The sequence below is a fragment of the Varroa jacobsoni genome, unplaced genomic scaffold (genome assembly GCF_002532875.2).
Source record: "Varroa jacobsoni isolate VJ856 unplaced genomic scaffold, vjacob_1.0 contig01110, whole genome shotgun sequence".
Taxonomy (NCBI): domain Eukaryota; kingdom Metazoa; phylum Arthropoda; class Arachnida; order Mesostigmata; family Varroidae; genus Varroa; species Varroa jacobsoni.
Window position 1 is genome coordinate 1 of NW_019214584.1, and position 15,802 is coordinate 15,802.

The 15,802-nt window shown below is 41.3% G+C and overlaps 1 protein-coding gene across 1 annotated transcript; it reads left to right on the forward strand.

Moving 5' to 3' along the window:
• Positions 1 to 221: 221 nt before the first annotated feature.
• LOC111271842 (uncharacterized) lies at positions 222 to 8,884 on the forward strand (the record flags this gene model as incomplete). Its single annotated transcript, XM_086973070.1, is given in 3 exon segments — positions 222 to 384; positions 838 to 1,007; positions 1,745 to 8,884. Coding segments are annotated over 2 exon segments (326 nt in total), but the record flags the coding sequence as incomplete, so codon positions are not given.
• Between the last annotated feature and the right edge of the window lie 6,918 nt (positions 8,885 to 15,802).

The following is a 15,802-nucleotide window of genomic DNA, read 5'->3' on the forward strand; positions in this document are numbered from 1 at the left end:
TGTTAATTATTTCATAAATAATCACGCGAGTTACGCTGATTCTCGGTGCAGTAGAAAGAACTACGGGGAATTGGGAAACAAGATTAATACAAATGAACTTAGCAGCACAGGAGGCACTGCTGTGTTCTTTTACATAGGTTGAAAAATGAGTACTGATTATATTTTCAATATTCATAGTTCATAGAATGTTTGTGTAATGGGCCGCGTTACGTTAATACCAGGTCCTTCGCTCACCACCGCAGATATGTATAAGGAGGCAGCAGCGAATCAGCATAAACAGGAGGCTGTATCGTCAATTATATCTTCCGGAGCAGCCGAAAGCGACCTTTGCTCCTCGGCATACGAGGACGACTCCATCATCATTGGCGATGCATGCCCTCAGAGGTTCGTACCTAATCCTAAACAGGATCGGAAGCCATTTACAATTTATGTAGAATAGTTAGGTTAGGTAGAATAAAATAGAATAAAATTAATCAATAGAATATGATAGAATAGAAATAGAAGTATTTTAGATAGTTCGCTGTGTCCTTTTCGGTGTTCTAGTTTACTTTATTATATTATAGACGCAAATAGTAAGAGCCTTTTAGAGTCGAGAAACGTTTCGTTTGGGATCTATTCCAAAATCGCTGAGTTTTGTTTCACACGCAAAATGAAATAAGCCCCTTTTAGACTTGCCCCTTCATCATGGGCAAGCAGTCAGAATCGATCTTAAGCAAGTAAACCAAAGACTAAAAGCCAGCTACAAACTCACCATCCTGGATGTGACGGTTAGTTCGTAGGTAATCACATTATGATGCGTGCCATAAGATGGTCCTTTAATTTTTGTGCAACTAACAGCGATTGCAGGTATAACTACAGTACTAGCACTCTAAAGGCACATCAGCAGATTCCGCACATACAACAAGCGTCCCATCCCCAGCAGGGGCAACCGCCACCGGGGTCCCAAAGCCCCTACGCCCAGCCGAGGCCTATCTCTGATAAGTGGTCAGTAAAACTATGAGAACAAGGTAAGTGAAGTATACGTTTGTTAGTGTTAGTTTTGCTGCATTGGCTATTATTTCGCTTTAACTGTATTAGTTAACTGGTAACTGTATGGTGCCACTGCTTGCTAGAAAACTTCTCGCTGACGGACTCTGACCCCCTTCTTCTACCTCTGTTTGGAATCGAAGTTGAATTCTCGACTTATTTGAAGTTCGAAATTGTTGTCCATTTATAAACTTGTATTTACTGAAAGGGATGTACGTTTAAGCAATGGAAGCAAGTGTAGTGATACGCTTCTGGTAGGGAAAACCTCCCCGAGCTGTTTCAATGGAACTATTCAAATCTATTCATTTTCACGCAAGATGACCGTCCGCATGCTCTTGTAGTTATCCACCACCTTCGAAGATAGATGTATAATATATGGTACGCTGTAACTTAGAAAATTTTATCTGGAAGCCATTTAAATAACTGAAGGCATGTTTTAACGTGGACGAGTTTTACATTGATTTTTTATTACTTTCTTCATGTCGATGGGTCGTTTTTTCAAATGGTGTGTAAAAGCTCCATTTCCAAGCAAGGAGCGTTGTACGGGAACTGTCTGATACTAACAAATTGCTGTACCTTATCAATTCGCGATGGTTGTAGAGAGGTGATAAAATGTAAGGAAAAAACACTGAAAAAAACTAACGCGATTCTAATGCCAAAGCCCCGTATTGCCTTTTAATTGGACTAAAGTTCGGTGTGAATGTATATCTGTTTTCAGTGTACGATAGCGATGATGGCGTATATTGGATTGGCAGCGCCAAAAGTACTTCTTGAATATCATCCCCATTTTCGTTCAGCTACGCAGGACCGACGGTCACGAATATAGATGAAGCATAAGTGAGGAAGTTTGAGAATCTTTTTGTCCGACGATGGCGGCTCGCCCCTGTACCGTGCGCGTCGTCCTCTAACAGTGCCTTATGTAATGGAACGGCTAGAATGGACTGCACAGTTAGTCGGCAGCGGGAAAAGAGAAGCAGATGATAATATTCACCGTAAAGTTACCAGTCTACTCGTTTGAGTTGGACTGTGGTGTATTGAAACGGCGCCATTGTACTATGAATCTATAATTAGATATGGTAACGCTAACTAAGCTAACCCAAGCAAAGCTGAGACAGGCTAGTACAGGCAGGACGGAAGCCCTTTATCATAGAAACTTGTATGTACGTTATTACAATATTAATCTTTGCAGACACAATATAGGTCATGTAACTCCTGCAAACGGCAGCAACGCTTTGTCTCTTGAGAGAAATTAGAGCAAGGTAAAAAAACAGAAACTGATAGAGACGAGAAAACGAGACAGAAACAAACTTCCACAAGAGACTCATTGTTCTGTGGAACCCTATCTGGGGTTTGCGATACCACGCTTGAGTGTCTGTCTGTCGATGTATGCGAGATTGTTACAGAGAGACAGCGATCGAGACCGAATGTGCTGAGGAAGCCAACGCTCAATGTGTACATAGCACAAAAAAGCACTCTTTCGAGTGCTTTACAAGCAACCGAATCATGCAGTCGCCCTCTCGTCCCCAAGCTCTGCTTTTGATTCACTTTCTTCACGGTTCGATTTGATAGGAAGAGAAACGCAGGAAACATGGAACGGAAGAACTGACGAAATACTACTTCGTCGCATGACAGCAGAAAGTCTCTTGGCGGTCCTCGCGAACGTGCTATGTCTCCGTTGCAAGACGGCCAAGGAACACAAAGAAAAACAGAATGAACCTGAGAATGTTGGCAGTAGATAAAAAAAAATAAAACGAAAAAGGCGCCAACGACAATGACGAATACGACGAAGTGGAAGGTGGCAGCAGGAAGTGCGGACTGAGATTGGATAAAAGAGAGGGCGAAGTAGTTGTCAGGATGGGCGAACTAGAATGGCCCGTATGCTGAGATGCGTAAACAGAGGCTGAGAGCAGGATCGGCGGCTGCGTGGGAGTAGCGGCAAGAAGCGGCAGACATACTTCGTCACGAGTGTTGGTCCTGGCTCCCTACGGCATCACCCTCATTGGACGCTGGCCAGTATCGGCGAGCGCAAGGCCCAAATCCGTAGCCATCGCTACTGCCTGGCCCGTATTCATCGTTGCAGCTTGTGTCTGAAGCTTCCCAAGGGATTAGCAGTGGATAGCAGACGACAAGCAAAGGACGACCCAAAAACGCTGAAGCGAGTTGCAACGAACCAATTTCGACAACAAAAAACGAAAAGTTGCAACGAAAAAAAAAGAAGCGGACGTAACGACTGGCTACTAGCGGGTGACGTTGGTCGGGTTGTGCCTAGTACCAGCGCGAAGAAGCTGAAAAGCGCCAAGGGAGCCTTGAAGGGAAAGGTCCGTCGCCCCAGGCCAAGGATCTGTACAGGCCCCAAGTGGGCAACCACCTAGGCTGGTTGTTAAGACGGTCACTGTGCCAAAGGGAAGAAAAAGGGGATGTATGTACAGCAAAAGAGCAACAACAAAAAAAAACACGTATAGTTACATCACTAGCCGTAGTAAGGTAATAACAGCAACATAGTACATAAAACAGAGCAGCCTTGGAGACAAACACGACAGGCACACGACATGGTGATAAACACACAACGTGCGCAGATATACACATACAAGAATAAAAAGCCCTATTTTATTTTTCTCTTGTCTGGGATATCAATTGGAAAGTGTTTGTAATAAACATAAAAGCAAAAGTCAAGGTAATGGTGGTAGTGCTGAAGGCGGCTACGGTAGGAACGTCGTTCGATAGTGGTCAAAGTGTCTGGGTACTACGGTCCGAGCAGAAGAACAGTATTAGCTTTTTTAGTTTTAGTTTAGTAGAAACAGACGTTTTTCGACGATGTAAGCGCGATTTTTTTAACTCTATATGCATATATGGTCGTGGCATTATGTTTGTGTAATCCACTGCGTAGGGAGCTACAGTTTTACGTAAAAGAAATGATTTCGAACTAGTAAACCATGACAAATCTACACTTGTCATAAGTCCAGTTCGTACTTGTCATAAGTCCAGTTCGTTTGATGGTCTGGACGGCATAGTGCAGAAAGAACCTGGACCCTTATAGCCTGCTAGTGACGAGTTCAGCACCAGCAGATGATGAAGCATTTGGATGGCAGTTGAGAAGCGCCCACTACTCACTTTACCGCAATGCTCATGTTGCTATGGGAGCAGTAGCAGCTTGAGAGAATTCTGGAGTTTGGAAACGCGCAAAAACAAGTAGGCGAGACAAAGGAAAGAGAGCTGCGAGCGCCTATTAGAAATGAAGTGCCGGTCTCATTTGAAGAACGAAAGACCAAACGGATAAAAACAGATGAATTTGAACGGCTGCTGAATGGCGGTGCAGAACCGGGCAGGTGGCAGGCAAGGTACAGACGGACTCTCGATTTAGGGGGCTCTGAAGGTCTCCCCGAAAATAAGTGGCAAAGGAGAATCTGGTCTGCTCGAGGGAAATAATGGTGACATTGAAAAGTGACTAGTTCATTTAAATGGCAAGGTGAACAAAGGTAGTTTGGTAAGACGGAAGGGTGATGGTTAGGCTAGGCCGGCTGGCCGTCGAAAAGAAGCTCTCGTTCGTCGGTGTGCCTTTCCAACAGAAAATAATGGAGAGATTTTTTGTTGTCAGTTTTGCCCTCGGTCATGGCAGCAAGGGGTACGCAAGCTCTTACGATAGCAACAGACGAAAATGGGGAAAACTGGAAAAATACAGAATGCGTTCTATGTCTACCTATAGTATGCAGGGTTTGAAAAAGCGGGGTGATACGGAAGAACGAGGAAACAAACTGCTTCGTGGGGAGCCGGTGGATGTGTAAGGCTTGAATGAGAAGAGCAGAGTGCCTACCTATTCACACCTCTCCCATTCAGCTTCCGCTGTTTGCGTGAACGGGAAAGATAATATTAGTATAGGCCAGAAGTGGTCGCTGCCGTTCCGTTGTAGTCACAGAAGGCATAACGGTAACACCCCACATAGCAGCAGCCTGAAGCTGCCGGCGGGAGACTTTAGAAGCAAACAATGAAATAAAGCGACATAACATTAAAAAATCATATCGAGGGCTAGTTTGCTTAATCTTTTGGCGCATCTTTGCGGCTGTCGCTGTATCTGCGTAACTGTCTGGCGTCAGATCTCGTCAGCTCGCTTGAAACACACGACCAACTGCGCAGTCAGGCGTGTAGAGAGGAAAAGGATAGAGTTGGAGTTTAGCATTGGTACTGAAAGTTTTGGAAGCAAAGAGGGCGGTAGGCGAAAGAAAAAGGCTAAGGAAACTGAAGACGAAAGAACAAGAGGACCAAGAGAATCGGTGGATAAGGGGATAATTTGGCAGGTAAGAAAGACGCTAGATGCGGTAGTAACGACGAGGACGACAATGCCGAAAGTATTAAACGGATGAGGCAGGAACACAATAAGCAGGCGATTCAGAAATCGGCGACAAAGGCGAGAGGGAAAGCTGGTATGGGAGAGTAACGTGGCTTACCGTGATACTCGTAAGCGGAAACAGCAACAGCAGCAGTAGCAGAACTGCGTCGGGCTTCCGTTTTGCAGTCCTGCGTCTGCGGCGGGCTGAGCAAGGATCTCGCAACTAGTCCCATTACCCTTAACGCGTTCTGTTCGTTCTATCTTTTTGCTTCATGGCAGTTCTGAAACAAATGCAAAATAAAAGCGGCCCAAAATAATTTAAAAAAGAACGGCACTGACTAGAAGGGAAGTAAGAAAAGCGCCCGCGAAAACCAGAAAGAGCGCGCCTATTTCTAAGGGAAGTGAGCGAGAGAAGGATATGCTAGTTTCGAAAAAAATTTTCTCAGAAAGTTTGTGCCATGGGGGTGTATTTTTTCGTTCTGGGTGAACTAGTATGCGCATATGGTGTAAACGAATGCGAGCCTTCGTACAGGGACTCTTATAGTGGCACATTAATTTATCATCTATTATTATCTTTCACAAAGGTGGCGGTCGTGGGCGTACAAACATTACAAAAGTATAAGAATGCTACCCAGTAGCAGGAGGTGGATCGCCGAATCTGAAATGGCGAACATGTGCAAATGTTTGTCAATGGAGTAGATCCAAGAATATGGGGTATTAACGGTCCAGTTTGGAATACTGCCATCTAATAGTGTTAACTAACGTTTGAAATGCGAAATCAAAAAGACTATTGGAGGAATAGCTAAGAACAAAACGCGGGAAGAATTTTCGAAAATAGGGACAATATGGATGCTTTAAGGACCGCTAGGTCAACAACCATCGCTATGGCGATCTGAGGATTATACAATGATGACCTTAACAGTATTGAAAGTGCGGAATAGGATTATTGTACTGAGGAATGACGGTATACGTTAGTTGAAAAATAATGAATATCACTGGGATCTTAAAGGCCACTACTTATGATCTTGGTTGGTCTTTAAAACGAAAACGGCTATGTAGAGGACCGCATATGAAGCAAGCTATTTGACTGTGCTTTCTTTACTATTCGAAACGGTTCGGTCCTTATTTTGATCCAAAAATGTCCAAAAATAATTGTAATAACACAAGCGGAGATGCGGTCATATTTCGTTGTTGACTTTTAAGGCTTGTTTCATATTGTCCTTATAATCCATTTGAAAAAGCCACTACCTTTAGTGAACCACATATGCGCAAATGCATACGTTTGATGGAAAAGAAGGCGCGCTGCCTTAGTATTGCAATAAGCGATAATTAGTTTGCGTTGTGTTTTGCATACACATGTATATAAACCTTCCTAATTATCTAAAATAATAACACCTGCCTGTTAATTTTTACTGACGGTTTTTGCGGGTAATCAGATAACTGCAAGACGATTCGTTTAGAACAACTGTATATTGTTGAAGCCTCTTCAACCCAATTTTCATGCTCCAAGATACTGCCAGCAGTCGTGGTTTTTAGTAGAAGAAATCGTAAACATACCGAAGCACATCGACCTATAATCTAATGAACGACTCGATGAAAAACACTGTTATTACAATTTGTACACTGTACGAAACTGGTATTTCCAATAACATGAACATTGAGCGTATAATAACAACGACATAAGAATAGAAATAATATCGCAACGAGGGTAATTTCTCCCAATTTTGCGTGACACACACACACACACACAGATTGCATGTATGATAGAACTGTGATATATCGCCTGTACATTCTATTACAATTGCCCATATACGGGCTGCACTAGCATGGATCGTTCACAGCTCGATAAAGCCTGATAAAAAAAAAAACAAAATCATAGCGATTACATCGAAAAAACGTAATGGTAGTATGGATTAAAGATAACTATGATAAAGAACAATGGGCTGATAAGTATTTTAGTAACAGTTACAGTTCTTCTTTGCATGAACCGCAAACAACAAGATATCGTTTCACATGTAACTATAAAAGTAATAACAAAATAAAACCAAACGGTGCCGTAGGTGTTGATACAGACGAAATGAAGTCGTGTCGATGGCTTTGACCATATAAAATTTATTAACAACGCTAATATATTTATAAGGATCGTATTTATAGAAAACAAATTCGAACGATAGCAAAGACGTGTGTTAGATGAAAGGGCTAGTCAGTTATATTCAAGGCGAAGCAGACGATATATGGGAAAACGAGTTACTTCACTGCGGATTGTAATAATGACAATAAAACATATATATATATATATATATATATATATATATATATATATACATGGGGAGAGAGAAAAAGCGAAGTAGTTCATAACAACAACAATTATTATAATAATATGTTTATGAAGATTAAGATTGAAAAGGTTTATAAAATTGGATGACACACAAATAACAAACGCATTAGGAATAATCAAGTAAACAGAGACTGAAGATCAGAACGAGAAATTAGAGTCATCTTTTTTCGCCACAACACACACACACACACACACAAGAGGATTTCTTTACATTGTTTCTTTGCCAACAACAAATAACGACTAAACATAAAAATATCGAAAAAAAAAAAAATAAACGTTTCATCAAGAATGGATGAATGAATTGCCGATCTAGATTGCGCGGCTTAAGTTGTCTGTTGGAACCTGTAGATAAGATTAGAGAAAAAAATGCGGAGGAAAAATAGGATAGAAAAAAGGAGCCAAGGAAGAGAGAGCAGCTGGACGAGTTGCGTGAAAAATAGCACGGCAGGAAAGGATCAAGTAAACGTAAAATAATAAATATCAAGGCCAAAAAAAAGACTTATCAACAACCTTTGGTGTTCAAGCTGGAGGCAGTGGATACGAAGAAAAGAGCAAAACGAAGCCATATAAATAAAATAACCTATAATAACCACAAGAACATGAGAGTGTCAGAAAGCAAAAGAGTATGTTAGGACAATTATTAAGAGTATTATCCCGATGACGGTATAAGTACTATTACGGCGATGAGGATTATTATTAAGAATAAGTAATAGTATCATCTCGATAGACAAAAAAGGCGAGGTGGAACCGACGACAAAATGAAACGGTGAACGAGACAAAAAGCTATTCTAGAGTACGGAATGGGAGGGCATGCAAAAGTCACGAAGGGCTATAATATATCGGAAACGACAAAATTAAAGAGAATGAGGGCGAACGGCAGTACAGAACAAAAAAATAAATTAACGTTTGTTTTTAAGTAATGTAATAACAATTAGACATGTTTTTATTAACCAAACTAATTGAAGGTGTCATTGAAACGCGAAGAGATAAAGTAGTTCTGGTAGTACTAGTAATAGTGGGTTGTATGAATTGTTTTTGATACGCGATAAGAACCAACTACAGTTCTTTCAGAGATATTTTCCGACACGTGTAATTAGTACCATACGCGTGTGGTACATACATTTTGTGTCGTGAAATATATACATATGAACATAAACTATGCATCGTCCAGCAATAAATGTCATTTTATTCTTTTCTTTTACTCGTGCTAAATTCAAATCAGACAAAACATCTTCTCTTTTCCATCCACAAATATCATGCCAGTGATCAAAAGACGTTCTATACTTACACGTCTTCGATATGGTCGCGCCTGTCATGCTGTACGTGCATTTTCCTACATATATATCACACTTGCATATATATGAAGCAGTGAAAACGTGCAGTACGCACAGCCATGCATTTTCTTCTAAAAGAATACATTTCCATGTTCAACACATCGACAGTCGTCGTCACAGCGCTCGATTTCGAAATCTGTCATTATATATACATAATTAAATAAAAATAATTCTTTGATAATCTATACAGCGAAAGGGCTTTTATCTGTTTTTGCGACATCCGACAATTCTTATCCATTTGGCCCACACGAAGTGGACTTTCCCTGCTGGTGTCTGGTCATACGTAAAAAATTTTCCCCGAACCCTCTTAAAGAAATGTTTCGTGTTATTAGATATTACTCGGCGACTTATTACTAACTACTCTAAACACGGCTCATGAAAACAAAATTCATTGCGTTCTCCGTTTGTATAAAAGCGTCTTAATATAATTCCTTTAAGTGAGCCTACCTTTGTTAGAGTCGTCTGCACGGTTGTTATATTCTGTAGCACTTATGCGCTCACGTTTTTACAGAAAAGCCCATAAGTTCTAATCATCTCGAACGAACTATTTGAAAATACTTTACACAAAAAGAATCGAAAATGGCAACTATTCTACGAGGATTTGCAACGGGCCTTCTGAAGTCCTATATCGGGCTGATTTCATTTATAAAATGGTTTTCACAGAATAGTATACATTTTAATACTTAACCGGTCATGTACGTTTGGAGCTTCAATAAAACAAGTAATCTACAGCAGCCGATCCGTTACTAGTAAAAAATTCTAGGTTCACGTATCTGTTTAAACAACTTCTCTATCCGTGCGTCCCTCACTTCAGCTGACAAATAACTCAAGGGTTTAGTCGAAAAAATGGGCGGCAATGACATTACCATCGTAATCACCTCAAGTCCCTTGGGTTTACACAGAAACTTAGAGCTCGGATACCTCGTACGCTCGCTGAGTCCAGTACTTAGTCTGGTTTCGGGCGTCGTGTAACCACAGCGAGCGAATCCTGCACAAAATTTTCACTGGTGATGAGCAGCAATATTTGTACATAGATCATGGATCAGAACAGTTGGCTGATGAAGAAAAACCAGGGTCCAATATCCAACTAGATATTCATTCAAAAAAGCTATGGTTTGCGCTCCTTGGAACTGTAAGGGCCTAGTATTGGGAATTGCTCCTTATGACCGCTGGAGTTACTATAGAAGATTCTGTTATATCTTCCGTATTCTTCGGACCCTGCACTGCTCCGAGCCCCACCTTTTCCGTTCAGTGGGCAAGTACCTTTGCGGCCCTATTTTATATAATAATCAAGAATTTAAAAGACTGTCGGAAAACTTCCTTAAGACAAAACCCTTCAGCTTTTCACAAGACGGCATAATTATCTGCTGGAAAGTCGGAGAAAGCCCTACACACTGACAAAAGGTACCCAATATGAACAATTCCTATCACAATGCATCAGTATTGTTACGCGAGTAAAAGTAAGGGTTTATTTTGTTCAGTGAAAGAGGTGAGAAAAAAATCCACCGTCCAACCTTATAAATCAAATGATAATATGAAAATGAAATAAATAAAAATGGTCATTCGCATAGTTATTTTCGGTGGAATGTATTGGAAACGTACAAATATTGAACGCTGCTATAGAATAATAGATTTTTACGTAAGATTAATTCTTATTCGAGACAAATCTTAATTAAGGCCGATCGAATGAGTAGGAGTACGCAACTTATGATTAAAGATACAAGATTATTGCCGTACGATACGAGCTCAAGCCGCTTGGTTCTCATGTTTCTTCCGCCAAAGGCAGCCAATTTTCGAAAAAGGATATATTTTTTTTTATTTACGTACGCTCGAACCCATTAGCAGATTATAAGTTAAGCAAAAATTGTTATTAGAACAATGATTTCTCTAGATATAATGTATCCGTTACAGTATCAAAAAACAGATGAATCTATTATAGTATTGTATAGCGGTAATTCTAAAAACTGCTTCTGGACCATCATTCGTAGCACCACTTATTACACACACGAACGTGCGGTGCACGTTCAAACAACTGCGCACGTTACGACGACACGCTTGCAACGAAGCTAGCATGAGTTTTAATATGGAAAAGACATCTCGCCGAGTTGGGTGTGAGCGGCGAACGATGCCTTCTTTTCTCTTTGCCCTAGTAGCTATGAACGATGCGCAAAAGTTTCCTTTCCAAAGCCAAGGTCGTGTTTATCTGCAAATAAACTCTGCCAACCGCAGGTCGGGGTCACAAATGTGTATACTTTCTTTATTCAAAGATGAGGTTGTTGTTGCCGTAATGACGTGACATGCTCACGGACGAAGAGCACTGGTCGCCTAGTTTTTAGGCATACGAATTTGTAGAGCTTATAACGATGCTAACGGAAGTACGGCTGAAATCCCGCTAACAAAATAGAAACTGGCTTACCGAATAATATCCACAGTACAGTCTACGACATTATACTTTGTATTAAAGTAAATATTATGGTTATATAAATATTAAAAAATGAATAAACAACGTTACAACAATAGCATCGTCGTTGAGACGTCGGGAAAATAGCGACGAAATAAAGACCCTATTTTCGCATCGGGAAGCAATCTTGTTTTACATCATTATGAAAATATAGTTGAAATCGTTTACTACATTCTACACTAAGATATTTATTTCTAGATACAAACTCTATATATTTGCCTGTCTCTTCGCAAACCTACCAAATGATCAGGGCTTACTAAGCATATCTTGTAAATGTATGACGTAAAGTATGAGGATCATAGCGATTCTTGGCTCGTATAGATCATACGTATTCGCACCGACTCGTTAGGGTTAAGGCCGTACATGTCGTTGACAAAAAACTTTAGATTTAACTTTTTCTTTTCAGCTCAAGTATAACGCAAGTACATAATATTAACTCCATAATTTCATACTGGAGTTGTGGCAGACTTATAATTTCGGTTTTACTTTGCTCTATAGCTAAGTTCATTTACGAGATTTGTGAAAGTTGCAGTTAAATAGATGGTGATGTTTCCAAGCTAAGATTGTTATGGCGAAACAGTTGTCTCAGGCTCCGTTACCAAAGGCGGAAAATTGTATCTGTGAAACTGAAAAATCCGAATCGAAGCCAAGAAGACACGAGCGTCACCAATGCAGCTTGACCTGTTAAGTCTTCTCTTATTTATAGTAGAAAGGTCTCGTCCACTTTACTGCTATGGTTAACTAATTCGCATCCGAAATGGGCGATGTACGTCATGAGTATCGGTGAGTAATATTCAGCAAGGTACGGTAATCAGTGTGTAATATAGGTGCTATTTTCGTAGTTATATATAGGTGTTTTACCTAGCTAATCTAAATCCGGTAGTTCATTATTCCTCGAAAAATTAATTCACTTACGACTAAAAATTGAAACGGAATAATTTCGAAATTTCTCTTTGTCATGCAGAAGTTTTTTTCATATATACGCGATTCCGGCACTATACTTTTCACGCTATTTGAACATCTTCGATATTTTAACGCTATGCCAAATGCAATCTGCCAATATGAAACATCGAGGATCAATTAGTTCCAATAGGTGCACGAAGAAGACATCTAACTTAATTTGGTGAGTAATGGTAATAATTTAAATTTGGTGAATTTGCCCCTACTCTACTTTTTTCTTCAGGCTTTCGGTTTAGTGCATACAACATTTTACAAGCAATCCTATATACAGAAAAGTATACGTATACAAAGCCGCCTAAGCTAAGCTACTCACCTCGAGCCTTCATTGGCAAGGCCAAAGCTCCATAGAAGATAAGTGAGAAATTTAAATCTAAAACTAACATTCTGCTAGGTAAATATAGCACAGTGTGTCCATATGTTACCCATACGATGTACACTGGCTAAAATAATAATTCCTTAAAGCACACCAATCCCTCAGTCTTATCGGTGATATGGATCTACTAGATTACCATTTGCGAAACTTCTACTTCCGTACTAGCTGCATCTTAAATTGAACGCTGTAGAACGTTTTGAGGGTACGTTGCAGACCGCGTGCGTCTGCGCGTGATAACTCGGAACAATTGAGAAGCTACCAGTGACAGTGCAGGGGCAGCGTGTCAACCCACCCCACTTAAGGACGCGTCATGGTCTAACGTAGATACGTGGCGCTAACCGTCTAAAACAATGGTTTACGGCAGAATAGGCATACAATGTTTTATCCTACATCTACTTAACTAATAGAACAGCCCAAGCTGTTGGCTAAAAATGGTTGATGACCGAAATTATGGGAGTACACGCTAGGGGTTTACAGTCGACGAAAAGATGAGGCGAAGCCTTATGGCATTTCTTGCACATAAGAGCAGAAGAAGAACAAAACCTACTGCATATAGAAATGGCCAGGAAAATGACGGAAAAGCTGCTCTGGTAGTGTTACAAATGAAGTGCTAAAGCATAATGTTAGCAATAGGTCAATAACAATAAGACCTCTACCACTGCAATTTTTTTCTTTGGATAAAACCGCTAAACTTCAATACATCGTGTAGGAACTTTGCAAAATGTGATAAATAGCTCTTAAGTAGCTAAACGTTGCCTTTTTGCTGATTGACGGTCTGCGCAGAACCTTGAGTCGGTTAATGGGACTAGCCAGACGGTCGATACTCGTATCGTTATCGCAATTTTACTTCCTGATCAGTTGAATTGGTCGAATATAGCCTATCTAAAGTTCTGTTTTGTCCTTATTGATTCTATATATATATATGGTGTAGTTGGGGCGAAACGTTTAACTAACCCATTGTTCCCTAGCAGTGCCTTTACGAATTAGCAATTGCAGTGATATGAGACAGAACAGTGTTTATGTTCTTACCCTGTACCTTATACGGAGAGATGTGACCAAATTTCATTATCCTGAAGTTATCCAATTGTGCATTGGCTAAACGATTATTGCAACCCCTTTCGATGATAAACATTCGAGTTGCCTTCGAGTCTGTGAATGTAAACCTAGTCCAGTAACGATATTCAATTTCCACAAGCGACACAACTAGATAAAAAAAAAACTATGCCTACCAAAATACATGAGGCGAGCCATACCTTTACATAGCAAGTCCCGCCTGCCGTACATCGGCATGCAAAAACACAAATAGTTCGACACATGCATACATATGGGGTCTGATAGACGTATGCATATCGATGTATGACCAGCTATTCACGATAGGATATGTGCAGTGGGACGACTGAACCAGGGGCAAAACCGGTAAGGGAACCGACGCAAACCAGTGGTGACGGAACTGTTACCGATCGACACCACCGTCACACATCCGTCGATTGCATTTTTTAGCGGCAACCACTTTTAACGGCTCACTTTTGCCATTGCTATATCGTTTCATTTGTATTGCTTACGATGTTAGCTGCAGGAGCATAAGCAGTAGGGGTAGAGCAATAGACACCAGCCGCCTCAAAGGCTGCGAGTGTTGGCGAGGTAATCCGCGCCCCTCAGACTGACAGACCCTTTTGGTCCAGCGGAGGCTTTCGGTCTGGTTCTCCTGCTGTTTCTATTGCCGCTTAGGGTACTGAATTGCCGACATCTCAACTGCTGCTTTACATCCAGACATATGCACATCCGTGCCCCGCAGTTTCTGTCGCGGCAATGCGTAGATGTTCGCACATGTTAAGACGAGATGCCTCTTCTAGACTGGAGGTACTGCCCGTGATGCGAATGTATAGATTGGCGTGGCTATCCCAACGCTGTTAAATCCTCAGAGCTTGAAGTCTTCTTGCAGACCTGACTCGCTTCAACGGCTGCTTCGGCCACGGATACGACGGATCTCCTCGTAAGTGACGAACCGCCATTCTTCGAAGTACATACAATGAACTTTATTAACGGTACCCATAAATAAAGGTAGTACTGAACGGATAGCGTTCTTTTAGTAGATAACTTATACGAGCTGTAGTACTGTTTCCAAGCGTGGCTGGAGCCGCGCAATAGGTAAGCTATTATTAACGTGTAGATTTCATATTGGTTGGAAAAGACAGACATAAGGAAAATAAATAGACACATAAGGTTAGCTGGTTCTACCAGATGAAGGTACGATCTGGCTGGATACCCTAGACTTCATATATAATCGGCCTTGGTTTTCCCAGATATGTGACTGAAATTTCTTTTATTCAGTTTCTTTCGCCAAACTTCAGCGCTATTTAGCTTCAGGCACATTTCGTATTCATGCAATCCATCTCGCACGAGGTATACATTTTCGAGCTGCCCTAACGGCTGTACAGACAGCAGCATTAGTAATATAATAACTGTAGTCATTATTGTTCATATTGTCGTCGTTGTTGTTGTTGTCGTCGTGCCGCGGGGGTCGTGTTTCTCTTTGCCCCACTTAACTTGGCTTAATTCCAGCGATTTTTACGGCGGCAGCTGGTGTACGTCGACGCAGCGTGCCCTGAGTCTCGCTCCAGCTACTGTTGTGCAGCTGCCGGTACTGCTCCCGTTGCTGTCGTTGTTGTTCAAACAAATACCATACGTTTGTATGCTTTTCTGTACCCACGTTCGGACGGTACTGTTACGAAAAAGGCTGAAAAAGAGCGGCGTATGGTTACGAGCTGAACAGGCAAGTAAATGAGCGCAGCGAACAAAGTGGCATGTGGGGCGCATTTTGCATTAACGCAGGCGGGATGGCGGCTCGCGTTACGCCGGTACTCTACTTGGGCAGAAAACATGCTTTAGGGGTGGCTTGGAGAGGTGGAAATGGACGAGGCTCGGGAACGCAATGCCGGGGATAACCCCACTAAAGCAAACAACTAAGCCGTTGAGGGGTGAGGAG